The following is a 23,632-nucleotide window of genomic DNA, read 5'->3' on the forward strand; positions in this document are numbered from 1 at the left end:
TGGAGCTGGAAGTTAAGATGTAATATGTTGGATTCTGTGGTTAGAAGCTGTCTAGAAAGAAAAGTAATACTAAAAACAAGTAAGTCAGCCCACGAAAAGGACAAGTTGCCTGGTTTATTATTTCTTTCTAATTTTTCAAAGACAGAACTGAAAATTCAGTGAAGTGAGGGAGGTTTGATTACAACTGTTACTCTGTATGTTCACTTGCTGTCTGTGAAATAAGGCAGCTTAACGATTTATATCTGGCTTCATCTCACTAAAATATTTTTTCAGTCTGCTTCTAGAAAGATTGGAGAAGCACACATGAGGGCAAAAGACACATTATCTAGTTCAAATGACAATGGGAATCCAATTATTAAACCCTAGGTTCCATTTTTGTATAATGAAGGCATTGGACAGCACTGCAGCACCACAATGGCAGCAGCATGCAATTACAGCATGACAAGTTTACATAGGAAATGTCCATTATAAATCTGAGCATAGGAATTTATAGTGGAAAGATAAATGGCAGTGCATGCAGATGTACAATTTTTAATATATTAGTAGCAAGATATATAGTTAGATAATGGATAATAATATCAAATCAAATATTATATAAAAATGAGGACAGAATGTATGAAGTTAAAATGGGGGCTGAATTAATCTGTAGAACCTGGTCCAATTATCCGTCACCCTTTGACGCTACTTCACCTGAAAACTACTCTTGGTATTGACTCCCGGTGTGTCATATCATGTGAGATTTACTATGTAAAATTATGTATTTCCAGGCAAGGCATAGAATATATAGTTCAAAGCAATAGCATTTAAAAATACAGTTGTTTTGATTGACTGAAGGACGGGGGGGAAATGGCATGAAACTTGCGGCCAAAAGATATTTTACAAACACTGCAATTGCTACCAGTAGTTCTCCAAGGGCTCCTTCTTCCTCAGGACTGATGAACAGCTTACCATGTTACATGGTGATATATTGCAACCCACATCACCAAACAATGTTATACTTCAATGTATTCTTGATGACCACCTAATCTATCAAAAGAATTGAACTGCATCTTGAGAAGTCCAGCCGAGTATTCTAGTATGCTCCTTGTGGCACGGTGAGCCTCATTATGGTTTTTTGTCTGCAGGAGCCATCAGTCAGGGCTGCAGTTCTTAAACTGTCGTCCATGTGAGCACACCAAAACAAAAAGCTGTTAATGGAATTTTTCCATAATAATTCACGTGAAAAGATGCACATACTTCCCAACATCTGTTCTAAAGCATCAAGTACACAAAGAACTGGACACAATGAAATAGGAACCCATGGAAATACCAGGCTTTTTGTGGAGTGATGACTGTCTGTATATTCACAGAACTGATTTTTTTTCCGATTGTGGAACCAGTCTGAACTCTTGGGAGCTAAATGCGCCCCACCACGGATGTGGTCAATTATTCCCAGGGCTTCTGCAGGAGCCAGCTGTGTCATAAAGATCCATCTCCATTATCCCAACACAGTGAGGAAGCAACAGAAAACAGATATGCTGATTTAAGGCATTCTATAGGCGTTCCAGGCAGCCGCATGAATGAATGCTGGGCTCATTAAAATATTTAACGAGGGGTCCTGCACTTGTATTAGGACTCTTTTGGGAAATTGGTGCCTGGGAGGGTTTGACTTGATCATTCTTAAGCCCACCCAGAAAAGCATGGCGGGAACACTCAGGAAGCAGGCTGTAGCAGCAGTGTTTAAATAGGGTGACCATATTTTCTAAACTGAATCCGGGGAGACACAGGATGGGAGTGCAGCAAACTGGGCTGGACAGAAAATATAGGTTGCGCAGCGTAGCGAGGCAACATTTTTTAACAGCCTATATTTTAACAGTTGTACATCTATACTTCAAATGCAAAACAAATGTGCATATAATTCCCATGGATGTGGTGTCACACTATTGAAGAGCATTCAGGCCCTGACCCCCCCCCCTCCTCCCAGGATTGAGGTCACACTTGACCCCGACCCCCACCCTGAGGATTGAGGTCACACCTGACCCCCCTCTGCCCAGGATTGAGGTCACACCTGACCCCCCTCCCCCCAGGATTGAGGTCACACCTGACCCCGACCCCCACCCTGAGGATTGAGGTCACACCTGACCCCCCTCCGCCCAGGATTGAGGTCACACCTGACCCCCCTCCCCCCAGGATTGAGGTCACATCTGACCCCCCTCTGCCCAGGATTGAGGTCACACCTGACCCCCAGGATTGAGGTCACACCTGACCCCCCTCCGCCCAGGATTGAGGTCACACCTGACCCCGACCCCCACCCTGAGGATTGAGGTCACACCTGACCCCCCTCCGCCCAGGATTGATGTCACACCTGACCCCCTGACCCCCAGGATTGAGGTCACACCTGACCCCCCTCCGCCCAGGATTGAGGTCACACCTGACCCCGACCCCCACCCTGAGGATTGAGGTCACACCTGACCTCCCTCCGCCCAGGATTGAGGTCACACCTGACCCCCCTCCCCCTAGGATTGAGGTCACACCTGACCCCCCTCCGCCCAGGATTGAGGTCACACCTGACCCCCCCTCCCCCCAGGATTGAGGTCACACCTGACCTCCCTCCGCCCAGGATTGAGGTCACACCTGACCCCCTGACCCCCAGGATTGAGGTCACGCCTGACCCCGACCCCCACCCCGAAGATTGAGGTCACTCCTGACCCCAGTGATGATTAGAGGGGAGGGGCCAATGAAGGGAGGGTGGGGTACACTCGCTGCCCAGGGGTACACTTCGGGGATGAGTCTTGTGAACTGGGGACTCTTGCACACTGCTCGCCAGTACCACGTAGAACATCTGCCCCCTATTATACACACACAAGTGAAATAAGTAAAATTACTTATGTGAAATTGTATCTTGTTCCTTCACTCAAAATAGGAACAGTTCTAAACAGTGTCAGGTGGCAGGCGTGAGATATGGCTTCATACTTTTGCAATTGAAGTGTTCCATAATAATCTTGAATGATGTACAGTATCTCTCTGTGAGCTTATTGTATTTTGTCAATTAATGGTGTTTTTCCAAGTGACGTGAAATGTGTGGATGGATATATGGATATGAGAGCTGATTAGGTAGACAAAGGAATCCAATTTCAAAACCTTTGAAATGTCAACAGTGACTTATATATTTGGAAAATTTGATGGATTTGTTACTGTGATGTATTTTCTGTCCTGCCCCAAAAATGCATAATTTTACAAGCCGTGCCACAAAGAATGTGAACAGACCTTATTTTCAAACCTCTCGGGGCATTTTCTTACAAAAAACAGTGGGCATTTAATCTCCAGTTATTAAATGCAGATTGCTTCTCAGTGAACTTGCGGTAATAGCATCACAATCATTAATCCTCTTGTGTGCGCATCATTGCACATTAAGAGCACGGAGCACACTGACAGTTGCTGTCTGTATTGACAAGCCCAGCAGACAGGAAATCCAACTAAAAACGGAATAAAACACCCACATAAAATCGAAACAGTATATATTATAAATAATAACAGCCAAGGAATCTCTCGAAATACTGTGCAGCCATCAAACCATAACACTAGTTCACAGAAACGATGGTAATTTGACTTGTTTTTTGTTTGTATGTACGCGAGATGCCAATAGCCCATGCACCATGCACAGATAAGATGATCGTCTTACAAACTGAGTGATGTTTAGCAGAGCATCTTTCCTGTGACATTAATAGTCAGTTTTGGTTACTGTTTCCATGCCTTATTATTATATACCCAATTACTCCAGTGTCCAGCCACTGACAATTTTCTTCTACGTGAATTTAGTTTCCAAATTGTCACCGAAAAATCACTATGCTCAACACCTCTACCAACAGGCTTTTGGTGTTATTGCAATCTCTCAATCCAATTGATTTTGTCTGACCATTGTTTCCATAACAATGGGCGAAATGTTCAGACCGTGGACAGGCAGAACATGTGGGTTTACATGAATACAATCTGGTTATAAGAATGGTTACAATGGTTTGTGACACGGGGGCTCTGGTTCGATGGGTGTTAGTAAGAATTTTGCATCTGACTAACTCCATAATTAACTCGAGCAAAACTAGAAGCTGCAGCTAATTAGTCTTGGCCTGGATCGCAATTCCCACCCATAGCCTATTTGATACTCATGAAAGAACCAGACTAATCTCACACCCTGTGAAAGAAAAGCAGCATTGGATTTTTGGGGGAACTTTGTGCCCAATTCTGTTTTAAGTTCCTTGGCATAAATACACAGGAGTCGCAGCTTTTAATTTAGGGTTAAGGATTATATACAGTAATCAAAGTCTCACGACTAACTCTGCTACAGTAAACTTCTTCTGTGTTAATACGATAGCAAAATACTGCAGATGCTGGAAATCCAAAATAACAACAGAAAATGCTGGAAAAACTCAGCAGGCCAGGCAACATCCGTGGAGAGAAAATAGAGTCAACGTTTCGGGTCAAACCCTTTGTCAAGACCAAAGCAGCGCTCAAACTGCTCCAGTGCAGATGGAGGATTGTGAAATCAAATCTCTGAAATGGAAAACATCCACCAAACAGAAAAATACATTGTCAAGACCAAAGGGTTTGACCCGAAACATTGACTCTATTTTCTCTCCACGGATGTTGCCTGGCCTGCTGAGTTTTTCCAGCATTTTCTGTTGTTATTTCTTCTGTGTTAAGTCTCAGTGCTATTTTATTTTGATGCAGATATCCCCATGATGAAGTGAACCACCTGAGCTGCGATGAATCAAAGCACCACTATGGTGCCGTGATCAGCGTCCTGCCAATTGCTCTAGACTACTTAAAAGAAGGTATTGGCGTCATCGAGTCAGCCCAATATGAAGCTGCAAGAAATAACAGGTATGCTCAGTGCACCGAGAAAAAGAAACCACCCAAGAAAATAGAAAGCAGCGCTCAAACTGCTCCAATGCAGATGGAGGATTGTGAAATCAAATCTCTGAAATGGAAAACATCCACCAAACAGAAAAATAAATTGTTAATGTCCAAACCACCGTGGGTACCATCTGGTAAAACCAATGGTCTCTGAGCCCTTGCAATACCCAAACGTCCCACTCAGCCCCATCAGTAGAGCTTACCTATTGTTCCGCTTGCCTTCGGTAGCCGTTATTGAATAGTTGCAGACCTTCCAACCTGGAGAAATATTGCCTGCAGTAGAAATAAACTGAACGAGTTGTTACTGGATATCTGCACAACACATTTTCCAATTTTTTTTCCAAAAGAGGTCCTTTGTAATCTAATGGTTCTCGTTATTTTTGTCACTCGCTAAGAACAGAAAGACTTGCATTTATATAGCGCCTTTCACAACCTCAGGATGTCGCAGAGGCTTTACAGCCAATACAGCACTTTTGAAGTGTTGTTCTTGTTATAATGTAGGAAACACAGCAACCAATTTGCAGACAGCATGTGTGATAAAGACCAGATAATCTGTTATTTTAGTGATGTTGGTTGGGGGATTGGCCAGGACACCGCCCTTGCTCTTCTTTGAATAGTGCTTTCACGTTCACTCAAGAGGTCTTGGTTTAATGTCTCATCTGAAAGACGGCACCTCCGACAGTGCAGCCCTCCCTCAGTACTGCACCGGAGTGTCAGCCTAGATTTTGTGCTCAATGTCCCTAGCTGTGACTCGAACCCACAACTTTCTAACTTGGAGGCAAGAGTGCTGCCACTGAGCCACGACTGACACCTAGTTCTCTCTCATCGCCTTAGTGGCCAGATATAGTGCTGCATTGATACTGAACCATACAGGCCAAGGAGGTCCTGCCTTCAATCCTTGAACTAAGCTGAGTTAATTGACCTCAACCAGGATACTGGTGGTGGGCTATTACAATTGCCCTCAGCCACACCGAGCTCAGTAGAAGAAATATTAGCCAGTGTCCCTGCTTCTGATTGCTATCGAGTGACCCCTGATGGAAAGCGCATTGGGTGAGGTCAGGATTGAGCTCTGCTGTGCTGGCCCTTATGTTTGAATAGCCTACTAACACTCACTCTCTGGGCCCACGCATGACCATTTGAGGGAGGCACTAGAAGGCTGCCAACACCTGTTAAGCAATATCCCAACATAATCCACCACCCCCCCCACTTTTGGGAAAGAAAGGAAGAAAATTCAAGGAAAAAATACTATTGTTTAGACTTGCTAATGATATCCACTTCTGTGCTTAAAATGTTACTGGTTTCTCCTCAAATCCAATCTGATAGAAACGACCAAACACACTTCTCTTTCTTTGAACAGTATTTCTTTCAGCTCAGCTAGAGTGGCCCAAAATATGGACAAAATCATGCCCAGCCATCAGGTGGATTTGAGTGACAGTTTGCCTGGTTGGGAAGTTAGTGCTATAACCCCATCAAAATACGTTGCTTAAAAATCTTATTTGCACATTTAATATATATATATATAGATAACTATTTATAATATGTGTGTTCAGAGAAATGAGTTGCATTAATTAGTTCATTGGCAAATTGAAATGGAATCATTTTTGGAACAAAATAAATGTCAATAAAAGCATCGTAGTTTGGTTTTGTTCAAGCATTCTCAATGTATTAAACACTTACTGTGAGACATTGCAAGGAAATGAAAATTTCGTGGAACATGAGGCACAAATCGAGTTTAAATAGCATCTCAGAATTGGTGTGTGTTGTGCCTCACTGCAGATCTGCCCACTTCCTATAAGAGGTGTGTCCATAGTACAAAACGGTAGTCTTACCCAAGCCTGATATGTGGGAAATGAAAACGTTAGGTCTCATTCATTTTGATGTGTGTATGTATAGATTGAGGTGCATTATTCGGGCAGAGCTTTATTCTGCATCTTATTTGTACTGTACCAGCTTTGATACAGACACTTAATGCAAATAGCGGAGTGAGCTTTTGGCTTTAGTGGTAGGATTCCCACCTGAGTCAGAAGGTGTAGGGTTCAAACCCCGCTCCAGACAGTCCTGGCGAATGGAGACCAGACCTCCAGCTCTGAATTCTGGGTTGATATCTAATGGGATATTCGCGTTCGGTGGATATGGGTGACCCCCCCCCTCATCATATGGGTCGTGGGAGCCCATAAAACTCTCTTACCGTATAGAATTGGCTGGTATAAAAATGGCTATGGCCATTCACATTGTGTTCACGTCGTGGCCTAACAAATTGTTAATCGGCCTACGAATCCAATCACCACTTCACACTATCCTCCAAGGGAAGAGTGTGAAGATAAGAAAATAACAATGCAAAAAGAGAGGGAAGGGTGGGACCATTAGTCCTGATATCTCTCATTTTGAGGAGAAAATTTACAAAAAGATTGTGATAATTTTATCAATACATCAAGTGTATTATAGGTAGGATTGAATAGTTTCCAGTAAAATATTCTTTAATCTGAAAATTATTAGTTCTGTTGCATTTTTTACTTTAGCACTTGCTACTGTGGGCAAACTTTCCAATTTAAGTTAAGGCTCCCAATCAACACAAAACCACAATAATCAGTTTTGCAGTTTTACAAGCAGGAAATGAGGCACAAAAACAAAATACTGCTGGAAATCCGAAATACAAACAGAAAACGTTGGAAAATACTCAGCAGGTCAGACAGCCTCTATGGAGAGAGAAACAGAGTCAATGGAAATGTTAGCTCTGTTTCTCTCTCCACAGGAAATGAGGCACATTGCCCCTGGTCAGGCAGTAATGAAACCGCAGACATCAATGTCACTGAAAACCAGAAAGGCAGATGTCACCCGAATTGTGGAGGTGAAAAATCCCTAGGGGGTAGCAGTAACTGGGTCTGCACGCCATCCTCCAAATCGTCAGACCAGGAAAGCGATCTGGGAGGAGACTGCAATGTCTACAAACAAAAGACATTTCCATGATGTGAAGATGTCAGCTAAGGAAAATATTGTATTCAACCACCATGTCAGAAAGTCCACCGGAGATGTTGTGAGCATCTATCAGCACTTACAAAGGTGGAGAGCAAAACATCGTAACTCATCTTCCTGGAATCAATGGAGGAAGTAACAGAAGCTCCACTACTGACAGTAGTAAAAACCTTCCCCATTTTGTGATGCCTTCAAGAACATTGATACAATCAGAAATTGGAGATCCATTAATAGGAAAGTACAGCAGCAGCAATGCGGATGTCATGCATTATGTTATGCAATTACTCTTGGCACTAACTATCCATTAGTTCCGTTGATGGCGCTGTGTGAAACCGACATGATACTCTTCTCTCCATAGATGAACCTAGACCACCTGAAGCCAAAGAACACTCAGAACGCCGCACCGCACCACCACAAACTGAAACAAATGTTTCCAAGCATACTTCAGCAGGCATCAGCCCAAACGCCGAGACACTTGCACTATTCGATGGTGATGATTCATCAAGATGTGAGCACTTACTCATCACTGATAATGCTAGTGGTCAAAGAGTTTTGTGCAAGGTCATAGGCATCACAGGATTGAGGTGCTAACTGATGAGCAGGTAGTATCGAATTTAGCGAGCCATTCTTCAAGGTTGAAGCAACAACTGAACATCCACAGTGCCAGCCAACACGGTGTGATTGATGAGAGATAAGGAAGGATGAAAAGCCATCCCCCCTTCCCAAAACACGGTGTGTTCGACTGCCCACTGAATGCACTGCAGTACAGTGCAGAGGAATTTAATCTGCAATTAAATCATCAGTGAACCAGATATTTTGAAACATAAGGCCCTCTATTCAAAATACATAAAATCAACTCTCCAAACACCTCTGTGGTTGCAGCTGGCAGATCATGAGAAAATATTGCACTCATGAGGGTTTTCAAGATTTGTGGAGATCCAGCAATCCATCCTCAGTGAGATTGTTAACATCCAGGGGCAGAGGCACCATACCAGAGGGCCAGAAATCCAAACTTAGTACATCAGAGTCAGGTGTTGGACCTCATGACAGCAACCTGACCTTGATGTTGGAGAACCTCATTCAAGTACCTAAATAAGGCCCACTAAAAGATATAGAGGATTATTCGAGCACTCTGCATGCTGGTACACCATTCCAGCTCCAAATCGAATGTCTCCACTTAAATGTGGCACCTTCCACCAGTGGTCTAGGTCCCAGAAGATAAGCACATTTAAAAATAAGTGTGGACTCAGTGAGAAGTGCAGGTGTCCTATAGAAGAAAATAGAAATGTGCTTTCTTCCATATGACCCATGCACTTCTCACTGAGGCTCTAGTTATTTATATATTTATATCCATATTTTATATATTATATATATGGCATGCACAATTACAATGATTAGAACATAAATTATTGTAGAATACCATAACAATTTTCAGGTGCTGGGGATAGTGATAGGTGTGATTCTAAAACATAGATGATCTTTCAGGTCAATAAAAAGGGGGAGACATCTGCATCTACCTCTATATCATGCTTTGTAAGCAGGGAATATAGATGTACTTATATATGCAGGAAAAAGTGGATGACTCACCTCACATTGACATGGGGAGATATCCTTAACTAAGATAGGTCAAGGTGTGTTGTTGTGAGCCTCCATCTGCCCATTCAAACGGTAGCTCATCCTCGATATAGTACAGACCAATCGATTCCTTCATCCTCCATAACCATCGCACAGGACCTTTCCTCGTTTGATTTCAAAATGAAGGTCTGTATGAGTGTTAGGGTTGTGCGGTGTGCAGCAGGCCAGAAAGATTCTTTCCACTTCGGCTGGTTTATCCTGAAAACATCCCCACCCCCAGCTCCACAGAGTGCTCAAGACATCAAAATTGCTGTCAGAGAATACCAAGTGGTTGTTTACAGATTTTTCTGTAGTTTCCTCGCTTTGGTGGACAAGGAGGAGAACTCGCGTGGAAACTCGCCCCTGAGTGTGTTCTATATGATGGATTGTGTTGATTTGTGCGCCTACTTGTGCCAGTGCTTTTCTGGTATTGTGGGTTTTATTGTGGAGTCATAAAGCCATTATTTTAGACTATCAGTTGTGAAGTACCAGCCATGGAGTTGGTTAACCCACTTAAACAACCCAAGCACATAGGACTGGCTAAAGACAAAGAAATCGTGTCTTGACTCCAGGTATTGTACATTCACCGTGCATATGGTTTGTGAGCATTGCAAACAACCTGGAAACTCCTTGGATTGACTTCTGGTACCTATCTATAAAATGCAAGCATTCAGTAGCGCCCAACACCCCGTGAACACCATGGACATGTATGGATCTAATAGGCCTTGCAGAACAGTGCATCGGTCTCCTCTTAAAAGTAAGTGGACTTAACACTTTGTCCGCTGCCAGAGAAATCCCTTGTTGGTGATTGGAAAGACCCAACAACCAGAAAAGTAATGAATACTATTCATTTCATGGCAGCTTTGATTCTCTCTCCTACATTCTCCCAGTTGATAACATTCCAGATAACTTTTACAGCCACAGGAGGTAGTTAGAGTCACCAATAATCCTTTTAAATCATGTTCCAGGGTCATTTATACTTTCAAAGCCTTTATGGGGTACCTGATCTTCCAGCTGCACTGCTTTGCTTATTTGCTAGTTTTAAGTACTGCTATATAAATGTAGCATGTGTTTTGTGATACAAGATGAATGACGTTAATTTTTCAAAAGTAATTCCAAATGCAGCCCTTCCAATTTATTTGAGGACAAAGGTTATTCATTTTAGGAGCAACTGATTACTTGATGCTGTCATTGACAGTTTGCCTGAATCCGATTGCATGCAGTAGAGTTTGTTGATTAAAAGCTGAGTATGGAGCACAACCACAACTGTGGAACTGCAATAACTTGGAGTAAATGTTTGAAAGAAAGATCATATATTCTTAAATTTTAGACAAGTGAGCTTGTCTAATGCAATAAGGCAAACAAATTTAATCTCTTTTAAGTAGAAAACATTAAAGGAACTAAATCCAAGGGATGAAATTAGCATTTATTTCATTATTTATTTTTGTCCAATGTGTTTCTAGCCCTTTAGTCAAAACACTTTATATGTAGACATGCTGGGCTAATAAAAGCAATTTCTTACTGAAAATCACAAATATCTGTGAGGTCTGGTATTTCTTGTGTAGAGCTCACCCTCCCTGACATAAATCCAAAGGTGATCTCAATAATGACATGGAGGATAAGTTCAACGCAGTACTCAGTGACATCATGCACAGTAGTTACTAAGAGGAAATAGGATGTCCTAGCATCAAAGAAAGCATGAAGTCAACATGTTCTGTCTTCTCACTTGGGTTTAGCACCTTTAATTCTTTTCCCAGAAAGAGAGTTGGATAGATCCACAAAATATATCAGTATATTCCTCCATCTGCATCACGTTGATTATATGCTCATCCTGTGAACAGTGTTAGATGTGTAGTAGAATCTGTACAAAATCTTAACCTGAAGCTCCTTCACTCTGTTACAGATGTGAAATGCAAAGAGCCGCATTTTCTAAATGATGGGTGTGTCCAATTTCCTATCCCAGAAACCTGAGTGTCACCATCTCTTCCATTGTCATTTCAAGGAAAGTGTTGCAGGAATCTTAGTATCTGACATTAACTAGTTTGTTTGGTGATCCTAATAAAAATGTGAAAGGCAGCAGTGTATGTCTCATTTTGTAAATTGATATTTACTATAATATCGGATATGAACAAACTTATTAAAATGTCAGCAGATAGATCATATTCTGTATTTGAATAACTTATATCTTGAAATTGTGATGTGATCAGTAACGAACGTGCTAATTAAAACTTTGGTATAAATTTCCATTGACCACTATTTTGACAAAACCTGGAACCCATTTATTTTAAAAGGGTTCGTGCCTTTTTCTAAATAGTGGACAAGCAATTTAATATGAAGGCATTAACATGTTTGTTAGTAATATTGTACAGCACTAAAGTTTGCTCTCTGAAACATGTATCTAAAAACTCTCAACCCTTTTTGTGCACTACTCTTTGAATCCCATATTCATTGACAAGAAAATTCCAGTTCAACAATGGGTATTCCAGGAATATCTGACACAATATGATATTCTGACAATTTGAATGATCTTTTTTACCTTCTCCCTGTAGTGCTAAAATTCTACTTTCTCTGCAGTGTGAAGTTTTGTGCTGCCAATACCCCAAACATAATTTAAATATTCTTTCACAGCACACTTCTGTTGCATTATTCCTGAAGTGTCAGCGGGCAAAGAGTAAAAATTGACCCAAAAAATTAAAGAATCAAAGGAATAGTCCAGCTAGGGCTGAGGGACTGCTCCGATTCTATGTTTGGGGGCTAGGCGCAAATATTTTATTTAAACAGAATTTACTTGGATAAAATTTCCTTTATATGGATTCCACTGTTGTCTCTACTGCTTCCACTAATTGACATGTTCAGCTGCATCTTGTATCTCTCACACACACATGGGAGGCTGTGGTCCATTGAATAGCTTTCTGTTGTTTCTACACTGGATTGGAGCTGAGACATATCTGACTCTTCAATAAAATTGATTGAAGTGCCGCATTGAGCTCCTGTGGTTGGATAATTCCTCCAATGATTTGGTAATTCATCCATTGTTTTGATACAGTTTGTAGCTCTACTTAGAGAACTTGCATCTTGATTTTCTAACCCAGTACACCGTGTTTCTCATTCAAACTTCTTTAGCACTCCCTTTGGCTCTCATCACTACTGTACCAGTTCCTTCATTTTTGAATTTTAGATTTTTATTATCTTCAAATTTTCTCTGAATATTTTTGCTCATTGAAGTAAAAAAAATCTGTCCTGTTAGACAGGGATGGGCACTTACACTTAAATGTTGGTGTTCCTATTCATGGGAATGGTTTGATAGTGTGATAGGCAGCCCTATGCTTGGTTCAGGATAATACTGGGCAACTGATTTACACCATTGAATGATACCAGAGCTTAGAGGGTTAAATGATGAGGACAGGTTGCATAAACTTGGCTTGTATTCCCTTGAGTATAGGAGATTGAGGGGGTGATCTGATTGAGGTCTGAGGATTTGATAGGGTAAATACAGAGAATCTCTAGTAGGGGAATCAAGAATAAGGGGACATAATCTTACAATTAGAGCCAGGCCATTCAGGAGAAAATCAGGAAGCACTTTTTCGCACAAAGGGTGGTAGAAATTTGGAACTCTCTCCCCCAAAAGGCAGTGGATGCTAGAACAATGAGAGCTTTCAAGATATTTCTGTGAGATAAGGGTATCGAGGGATCTGGAGCAAACGTGGGAACATGGAGCTGAGGTACAGATCAGCCATAATCTAATTGAATGGCGGATCAGGCCCGAGGGGCTGAATGGCCTACTCCTGTTCCTAATGTTTCTATTGTACCTTGGGAATTCCCAAAATAACATATATAGTAGTCAAATGTATTTTAGTAGGGAATCATTCTGTCATGGGAATCTAGTGACATTTTAATGGACTTGTTTTCCTTTTTTGTTTTCTCAGTTCACTTTGGAAACCAAACTATTCTAGAGTTCTAGCCCAGAAATGAGTTAGGATATTCTCAAAATCTATGGAAGAGTTAGCTGATCCAAAATATTCAATAAAAAGTAGGGATCAGTGTCCCTTACACAAGCTGCTGGTAGTGTATTCAGCAATAACTATGATAAAGGAGCCCTAGATGGAGTCATGAGTGGATGCGATGCCACAGTTTACAAAACACGCAAAAAAAAGCTTCATAATTAAGCAAAAAAGACTCAAGCCCATCTGACCTTTTAACATTTTGTGCTATTAAAAAGGTGAGTACTTTGAAAATATTTTCTGAACATTTTTTATTTGTATTTCCATTCTGTTCCAGGTTAATGATGAGGAGACAGATCCTCAAAACTTTTTACATTCACCTGTATGATTATACAATTCTCCACATGCTTGTTTACACAAATATGTGTATTTCTATAGCGAGAAATGCTACCCATATTTATACTAAGTGACATTTGCTAGGCTCAGTGTATTGTTACTAATATTTTTTTTCCTTGCTTATTACTGTGCCTCAGCTCTAATTTTAGCATTTAGGAAGCACTGGAGCTTTTAAAATCAGTCAATACTAATACAAATCCATGTTCTATAGTAGATCAAAGATTGTCCTATTTTCAAGTGCTTCATTTCGATCTCTGAAGTACAAAGTCACAAACTGCAGCAGAATAGTGGTTTATAGTGTCAAACACGTCCACTGTCTTGTCCAAAGAATTAAACCCTTCTGCTTCAATCTGTAGGGAGACAGGAGTTATAATAATGCATTGCAAATTAGTAAAGCGAGGATTGCTCAGAAAGGTAATTTCATCAGTCTTAATAGAGATAATTCTGTGGTTACCAATTTCAATGCGTGGATTCAGAAACTACAACTGTCTAAGAATAGAAAGTCTTGTTAAATTTGACATCTGTGGTAGGTAAAATTTTGGAGTCCATTATTAAGGAGACAGTAACAGGACATTTGGATAATCATAGTTTAATAAGACAAAGTCAGCATGGTTTTATGAAGGGGAAGTCATGTTTGACAAATTTGCTGGAGTTCTTTGAGGAAGTAACATACAGGGTGGATAAAGGTGAACCAGTGGACGTAGTGTATTTAGACTTCCAAAAGGCATTTGACAAGGTGCCACACAAAAGATTATTGCTTAAGATAAAAAATCACGGGATTGGGGGTAATATTCTGGCATGGATAGAGGATTGGCTATCTAACAGAAGGCAGAGAGTTGGGATAAATGGTTCATTCTCAGACTGGCAATCAGTAACCAGCAGTGTTCCGCAGGGGTCAGTGCTGGGTCCCCAACTCTTTACAATCTTTATTAACGATTTGGAGGAGGGGACCGAGTGTAACATATCAAAGTTTGCAGATGATACTAAGATGGGAGGGAAAGTAGTGAGAGAGGAGGACATAAAAAACCTGCAAGGGGACATAGACAGGCTAAGTAAGTGGGCAGAGACTTGGCAGATGGAATACAATACTGGAAAGTGTGAGGTTATGCACTTTGGCAGGAAAAATCATAGAGCAAGTTATTATCTTAATGGCAAGAAACTGGAAAGTACTGAAGTACAAAGGGATCTGGGGGTCCTGGTGCACGAAACTCAAAAGGTTAGTATGCAGGTGCAGCAAGTGATTAAGAAGGCCAATGGAATGTTGGCTTTCATTGCTAGGGGGATAGAATATAAAAATAGGGAGGTATTGCTTCAGTTGTACAAGGTATTGGTGAGACCGCACCTGGAATACTGCATACAGTTTTGGTGTCCATACTTAAGAAAAGACATACTTGCTCTCGAGTCAGTACAAAGAAGGTTCACTCGGTTAATCCCGGGGATGAGGGGATGGACATATGAGGAGAGGTTGAGTAGATTGGGACTCTACTCATTGGAGTTCAGAAGAATGAGAGGCGATCTTATTGAAACATATAAGATTGTGAAGGGGTTGGATCGGGTGGATGCGGGGAGGATGTTCCAGATGATGGGTGAAACTAGAACTAGGGGGCATAGTCTTAGAATAAGGGGCTGCTCTTTCAAAACTGAGATGAGGAGGAACTACTTCACTCAGAGGGTGGTAGGTCCATGGAATATGCTGCCCCAAAAAGCTGTCGAAGCTACATCATTACATAAATTTAAAACAGAACTAGACAGTTTCCTAGAAGAAAAGGGAATTAAGGGTTACGGGGAGCAGGCAGGAATTTGGACATGAGTTTAGGTGCGGATCGGTCATGGCCCTGTGGGTAGCGGAGCGGGCCCAGGGGCCGTGTAGCCTGATCCTGCTCCTGTTTCGTGTGTCTAATTGTGTTAGATTCAGGAGATAGTCCTGTCATAGTGGATTGGCGGTTAGGATCAGATCAGCCATGATCTTATTGAATGGCGGAGCAGGCTCGAGGGGCCAATTGGCCTACTCCTGCTCCTATTTCTTATGTTCTTATGTTCTTATGAATGAGAAACAAAATTAGTGATTCTGAAGCCCCTCCATTTTTTGTGATCATCCAAGTTAAGAATGTTAGCACCGGAAAATAAATGTTTTCTAGTCTGGCTAACACTCGGAGGTTCGGTATAAGTGAAGAGAAAAGCACTCTACTGTGCATTGACATTGTGCTTTAACCCCAACATCAGAACACCCTTTACTGCACCTCTCTGACCCTTTCCTTTCCTTGTGGCCCTTCTGAGTAAATTGCCAAGTTAGTGCCTTAGAGACACGTTGGAGCTGTAGGCCCATGCCCCACTACAAATTGGTTTGAGATGCCCAAACTTATTTCATGTAGAGCCATTACAGCCAACAGATAGAAAAAACCTTCATCCCATTAGTCTGGACTGGCTTCAAAGCCAAGACTCAGCAGAGAAAGGATGGTGTGGTAACTCAGTGCTCACCCTCTCCCCCATTGTTATGGTTAAAATCAAGGTGCTCACCAAATAAGTAACTGACCAAAGCTGTGGTGTAAGTTCAATTTTTAAAAATTTGGAAATAAAATATTTGTTTAATTGAACTTAACATGATCGGTGTGGATTCCATTCGAGTGTTTTTTAAAGTAACTCTTATTTTTCCATTTTTCTTCCTTTTAGCCTTCCTACATGATATAACTTACAGAAAAACAAGAACAGACAGGAATCCTACTCCCACACACTTCACAGTACCACTCTATAACTGGATGTTAGGGGGTATACAAGAGCAGCCACGGGTGACCCCAGTTTCAGCCATGCCCTGAGATCCTGAGTGGAGGCCAACTTACTCCCCATTGGAGGAAGGAAAGAAATTGATGCAGAAAGATTCTGTCTCATATCTCCAACCTGCCAGTGTTACAGGTCCGAGTCGGTCACCTGCTTGGTTCGTTATGTATGGGCCATGATGGAGAGACCAAGGAAAGAAAGGTGGGGAGTCCCACCTTTAGAAATATACAATATATTGTTCTTAGATAGATTAAAACAAACTAAAAATGAAACTGTTACCAGGTTGTTTCCCAAAAATTGTTTTTGAAATTATTAAAATGTTATTCCATTGGATGATGAAAACTGGTTTCACGTGATAATTAATTCTAAAATATAAAGAGGAAACAAAATAAAAGTGTAAGAAACCAAAGCACAGATTTCATGTAATTTTTATTTTAAGTTTCAAAAAATCTAGCTGATCTGTTGATCCTAATGAACACACCACAGTTGGGAAAGAGAACCAGTAGATACTACAAAAATAGGCTAATTCCTTATTGTTTGGCATAAAAAAATATTTCAGATATTGCATTTGAATTCCTGTATCTTTGTCCTTTCAAGCAAATATTATTCCCTGGGGCAGTTGCCTCCTTAGATCATCAAGATTATTGTGGCTTATTGCAAACTCGTCACTCAAAAGTTTATGTAGCAAAGACCAAGACCACATGGTCTGTGGAGTAATCCGTTGAACTACTATACTCAGTAAGGATGCTTATGTTAAAACTGAGAGTGTTATATAATGGATGTATTGGGAGAATAATGCAGAAAAAAGCTACAATACTCAACTGAGTATAATAGTCCTCAAAGAATAAAACCGGACGGACCACCCGGCATCGACCTTGGCACCGGCTACAGACACGGCAACGGCACACCCAGACCTGTCGACCCTGCAAAGTCCTCCTCACCAGCATCTGGGGACCTGTGCCAAGATTGGGAGAGCTGTCCCACAGACTAGTCAAACAACAGCCTGACATAGTCATACTCACAGAATCATACCTTTCAGCCAATGTCCCGAACTCCTCCATTACCATCCCTGGGTATGTCCTGTCCCACTGGCAGGACAGACCCACCAGGGGTGACGGCACAGTGGCATACAGTCGGGAAGGAGTGGCCCTGGGAGTCCTCAACATTGACTCCGGACCCCATGAAATCTCATGGCTTCAGGTCAAGCATGGGCAAGGAAACCTCCTGCTGATTACCACCCACCGCCCTCCCTCAGCTGATGAATCAATACTCCTCCATGCTGAACACCACTTGGAAGAAGCACTGAGAGTAGCAAAGGCACAGAATATACTCTGGGTGGGGGACTTCAATGTCCATCACCAAGAGTGGCTCGGTACCACCACTACTGATGGAGCTGGCCGAGTCCTGAAGGACATAACTGCCAGTCTGGGCCTGCGACAGGTGGTGAGAGAACCAACACGAGGGAAAAACCTACTTGACCTCGTCCTCACCAAGCTACCTGTCGTAGATGCATCTGTCCATGACAGTATTGGTAGCAGTGACCACTGCTCAGTCATTGTGGAGACGAAGTCCTGTCTTCACACTGAGGACACCCTCCATCATGTTGTGTGGCATTACCACCGTGCCAAATGGGATAGATTCAGAACAGATCTAGCAGCTCAAAACTAGGCATCCATGAGGTGCTGTGAGCCATCAGCAGCAGCAGAATTGTATTCCACCACAATCTGTAACCTCATGGCCCAGCATATCCCTCACTCTACTATTACCATCAAGCCAGGGGACCAACCCTGGTTCAATAAGGAGTATAGAAGAGCATGCCAGGAGCAGCACCAGGCGTACCTAAAAATGAGGTGCCAACCTGGGGAAGCTGCAACACAGGACTACATGCATGCTAAAAAGTGGAAGCAGCATGCTATAGACAGGGAGAAGCGATCCCACAATCAACGGATCAGATCAAAGCTCTGCAGTCCTGCCACATCCAGTCGTGAATGGTGGTGGATCATTTAACAACTAACAGGAGGAGGAGGCTCCGTGAATATCCCCATCCTCAATGATGGTGGAGCCCAGCATTTGAGTGCAAAAGACAAGGCTGAAGCATTTGCAACCATCTTCAGCCAGAAGTGCCGAGTGGATGATCCATATCGGCCTACTCCTGAGGTCCCAACCGTCACAGAAGCCAGTCTTCAGCCAATTCGATTCACTCCATGTGATATCAAGAAACAGCTGAGCGCACTGGATACAGCAAAGGCTGTTGGCCCCGACAACATCTCGGCTATCGTGCTGAAGACTTGTGCTCCAGAACTAGCCGCACCTCTAGCCAAGCTGTTCCTGTATAGCTACAACACTGGCATCTATCCGACAATGTGGAAAACTGCCCAGGTATATCCACAAAAAGCAGGACAAATCTAATCGGACCAATTACCGCCCCATCAGTCTACATCATCAGTAAAGCGATGGAAGGTGTCATCGACAGTGCTATCAAGCGGCACTTACTCACCAATAACCTGCTCACTGATGCCCAGTATGGGTTCTGCCAAGACCACTCGGCTCCTGACCTCATTACAGCCTTGGTCCAAACATGGACAAAGGAGCTGAATTCCAGAGGTGAGGCGAGAGTGACTGCCCTTGACATCAAGGCAGCATTTGACCGAGTGTGGCATCAAGGAGCCCTAGTAAAACTGAAGTCAATGGGAATCGGGGTGAAAACTCTCCACAGGCTGGAGTCATACCTAGCACAAAGGAAGATGGTTGTAGTGGATGAAGATCAATCATCACAGCCCCAAGACATCGCTGCAGGTGTTCCTCAGGGCAGTGTCCTAGCCCAACCATCTTCAGATGCTTCATCAATGTCCTTCCCTCCAACATAAGGTCAGAAGTGGGGATGTTCACTGATGACTGCACAGTGTTCAGTGCCATTCACAGCTCCTCAGATAATGAAGCAGTCCTGGCCCGCATGCAACAAGACCTGAACGATGTTCAGGTTTGGGCTTATAAGTGGCAGGTAACATTCGCACCACACAAGTGCCAAGCAATGACTACACTAACAAGCGAGAGCCTAACCACCGCCCCTTGACATTCAACGGCATTACCATCACCGAATCCCCCACCATCAACATCCTGGGGGTCACCAATGACCAGAAACTTAACTGGACCAGCCACATAAATACTGTGGCAACAAGAGCAGGTCAGAGGCTGGGTATTCTGCAGTGAGTGTCTCACCTCCTGACTCCCCAAAGCCTTTCCACCATCTACAAGGCACAAATAAGGAGTGTGATGGAATACTCTTCACTTGCCTGGATGAGTGCAGCTCCAACAACACTCAAGGAGCTCGGCACCATCCAGGACAAAGCAGCCCACTTGATTGGCACCCCATCCACCACCTTAAACATTCACTCCCTCCACCACCGGCGTACCCTGGCTGCAGTGTGTACCATCTACAAGGTGCACTGCAGCAACTCGCCAAGGCTTCTTCGGCAGCACCTCCCAAACCCTTGACCTCTTCCACCTAGAAGGACAAGGGCAGCAGGCGCATGGGAACACCACCACCTCCAAGTTCCCCTCCAAGTCACACACCATCCTGACTTAAAAGTATATCGCCGATCCTTCATCGTCGCTGGGTCAAAATCCTGGAACTCCCTACCTAACAGCACTGTGGGAGTACCTTCAGCACACGTACTGCAGCGGCTCAAGAAGGTGGCTCACCACCACCTTCTCAAGGGCAACTAGGGATGGGCAGCGACACCCACATCACAAACAAATTTTTTTTTAAATTTGCATCCTGGTGTCCTACATACCTATATCCTATTTCTCACTCTCCTCCCTTTTTGCTTATGCTTTTTAGCTGTGGATTTCTCTCTAGTTTTTGGGTGTCTTTACTTGTACTATTGTCATTATTATTGGCTCTTAATGCTTCATAATTTAAATGTCTTCCTGCTATTATATCAGTCGATCAACTCTCATCAACAAAACCAAACAAAAAAACTCTCAAAATATTAGGAGGGGTCTTCTTTCCCCGACCCACCCCTCCTTCCCGATCACAGGAGGGAAACGGCTCACGATTTCTGAAAGGAGCAGTGATGTTGTGATTTTAGTACCTATGCAGGATATGTAGAAGAGAATTTCATTTGAAAAAAAGACTTGCATTTCACAGCGCCTTTCACAACCACCGGACGTCTCAAAGCGCTTTACAGCCAATAAAGTACTTTTTGAAGTGTAGTCACTGTTGTAATGCAGGAAACACAGCAGCCAATTTGCACTCAGCAAGCTCCCAGAAACAGCAATGTGATAATGACCAGATCATTTTTTTTTGTTATGTTGATTGAGGGATAAATATTGGCCAGGACACCAGGGATAACTCCCCTGCTCTTCTTCGAAATAGTGCCATGGGATCTTTTACGTCCACCTGAGAGAGCAGACGGGGCCTCGGTTTAACGTCTCAACCGAAAGACGGCACCTCCGACAGTGCGGCACTCCCTCAGCACTGCACTGGGAGTGTCAGCCTAGCTTTATGTGCTCAAGTCTCTGGAGTGGGACTTGAACCCACAACCTCTGACTCAGAGGCGAGTGTGCTACCCACTGAGACACAGCTGACAGCTGTGAAGAATGAGGATGGCTGTACCCTCAGGTGTGCAATGAATCCATCTACTCTCAGCACCTTAGTCCTCCTCCACCTTGACAACTACATGTACCCACACTCACTGCCACAAACAAATCATCATATTTTATGTAGCTGTGACAATTTTCTAAATGTAAGTAGATTCCCAACCCATTCATAGTCAATGGATAGGAAATCTAACACCAACACCTCCCCCATGCCTTGCCTTACCTTAATTTTATACTCCCCAGGTACTAGAAGCCTGTAGTATTCTCCCAAATAATTGGTTTGGAATGGGACAAGATTACTCCTGCCAAATATGTTTACAATTGCTTTGGAAATAGGATTTCCCCTCTCATCCAGAACTCTGCCCTTTAATCCTGGAAGGTAAAAAAGAAGTGAATTACTATTTATAAATTGCTGCGATCTAGTCATCTGTTGTGTAAACCTCAAGTCAACAGCTAAGCATACAAAGAGGCGTCTCTGCTTTCAGACTCTCACATTCTAAACCACTGCTTCCACATTTTTGAAAAGGTGATCGGGGTGCGAGTGGAAAAATAGTATTTGTTATCATAAAGATGCTTTGAAAGTAACAAACAAAGCATATATATAAAATCATTAAAATATCCAAATTCAACACCTGAGATTAGAAATGACAGTTGGTGATGTCCTGCTGTTACTGATAAAAAATGTCTCTCTCTACAATTTTAACTGAGGCATTTACCTATTTAAAATAAACAGTGTTAACACCACCATTAAAATAGCCAAGTGGGTAATTTGATAAATTAGCAACCCTAATTTCTACTCATACATTTGTTAGCATTCACATTGTTAGAACAATTTGACCCCTAGAATTGACAATCTATAAAAAATGTCAAACTTTAACAATACATAAACAAACGCATTTGGTCCTCACAAAAATTAAAAAGATACAGTATCGGGATTCATACAACCCATTGACCAACCACTGAAATCACTTTGTGTACATTAATAAAATAATATTAGCTGGATTATTGTATGATCGTCATGAACTTATTGTAACATACTTCAAAAGGTGACAGTGCCCTTTAATAGGTATTCAATACTGGACTCTCCGTTCAACTGTCCTAACTCAGATGCAGCACCAATTTCCAGTAAAACAAAAGGTTAAGGAAGCTGGAGACCAGCAGCTATGTTTTCCACTGCTAGAGCCAATGGAGGTTGGAGTTAAAGCAGATAGAAAGCTGGAACAACACTGCTAATAGCCTCAACTGGCAGATTTAGTGCTGTTCCAAGCATACCGCCCTGTAAAAAAGGGTCTTATTCGCACAAATATTATTTTAACGGCAACTATTAATAATGCCGAATATGGGCTGGTCAATGGCTCAACGCAGAATGGTGTTGATTTACATTTGATGCAATAAGTTCCACGCTAGTGCTCGTTGTTCCTAACTGGTGTTGGGAGTTATTGAGGTAGATTTTTGTGTTCACCGCCTGCTTACAAAGTATCACCTGCACACAGCAGAAAATCGGGCAGGGACGATCTCAAGCCCATGATGGAGCCTGTCTGATTTTCCTTCCGTGATGAGTCCACTTTATTTTCTGAATACCGCACCAATAGTTGGGAGACCATGGGGGTGAAATTGGACTTGGACAAGCCCGCAAAACAGGCGGAATCACATTTTCCAACTGTTGTACGACACGCCCGATATTCAGTGCCATTGAAGTCAATGGAACTGAATATCAGGTGGGGCACATAATGAGCGACCGATGCGATACCGCCTGTCCAGTTCAAAACCATCTGCACTCCTCCAATTTTGGCCTCAGGCGCATTCCCAATTTGAAATCGCTCCACCATTGGCGGCCGTGCCTTCAGCTGCCTAGGCCCTAAGCTCTGGAAATCCCTCCCTAAACCTCTCCGCCTCTTTCCTCTATCTCCTCCTTTAAGACACTCCTTTAAACCTACCTCTGTTGCCAAGTCTGTCCTAATATCTTATGTGGCTCGATGTCAAAAAATCTTTGAAAACGCTCCTGTGAAGCGCCTTGGGACGTTTTACTACGTTAAAGGTGCTATATAAATGCAAGTTGTTGCTGCTTTGGGTCCCCACCCAACTCCACCCACCTCATCTGCGGGCAGTGCATTCCCGACAATCGCAGGCACGTTAGCCACGGTTTTCCACCCATTGAAATCCGTGGACGAAAAAACATGAGAAGTTTCCAATGGGGGACGCTGGCGAAAAGCCATATTTAGAAGATGTACAGCAATAGATCTATGTACCTAAATGGACTTGCTTGATAAAGAAGATAAGTGAAACTTTGTTCTGTTCCCAGAAGTGTGGCAGTTGTGATGCTGGTGGGTACTTGCAACAAGACAGTTCTAGCGTTAGCTCGTAGCACTGGCCCCACACATAATTGTAGTCTTGCATACCACCTAGTGAGAGATATTGAAAACTGTCAGATTGACATATCT

At 42.7% G+C, this 23,632-nt stretch overlaps 2 protein-coding genes across 4 annotated transcripts in view; one reads left to right on the forward strand and one right to left on the reverse strand.

The window, feature by feature from the left end:
• spaca9 (sperm acrosome associated 9) overlaps positions 1–16,988 on the forward strand; it is a 48,414-nt gene extending 31,426 nt beyond the window's left edge. Inside the window, exons 4-6 of one of the 3 annotated variants that reach the window (XR_015073343.1) lie at positions 4,705–4,857; positions 11,381–13,696; positions 16,485–16,988. Coding sequence is in view for 2 of the 3 variants with exons in the window: in XM_085965543.1 (XP_085821669.1) it covers positions 4,705–5,044 (340 nt within the window). In the remaining variant the exon portion in view is untranslated. Of the gene's footprint in view, positions 1–4,704; positions 6,613–11,380; positions 13,697–16,484 lie in introns of those variants that run through there. The other 2 variants (XM_085965543.1, XM_085965542.1) reach the window with 2 other exon arrangements.
• Positions 13,715–23,589, reverse strand: LOC147101706 (carboxypeptidase M-like). The gene is made up of 3 exons (XM_085965544.1): positions 23,441–23,589; positions 21,415–21,563; positions 13,715–14,164 (listed from the first exon to the last, which is right to left on the reverse strand). Exons 1-3 carry the CDS (start codon positions 23,586–23,588, stop codon positions 14,057–14,059), a joined length of 405 nt encoding a protein of 134 aa, XP_085821670.1. The 5' UTR covers position 23,589; the 3' UTR covers positions 13,715–14,056.
• Positions 23,590–23,632: the final 43 nt, after the last annotated feature.

Source organism: Somniosus microcephalus, chromosome 23 (genome assembly GCF_052327205.1).
Source record: "Somniosus microcephalus isolate GS21.2 chromosome 23, FLI_Smic_1.0, whole genome shotgun sequence".
NCBI classification, from domain to species: domain Eukaryota; kingdom Metazoa; phylum Chordata; class Chondrichthyes; order Squaliformes; family Somniosidae; genus Somniosus; species Somniosus microcephalus.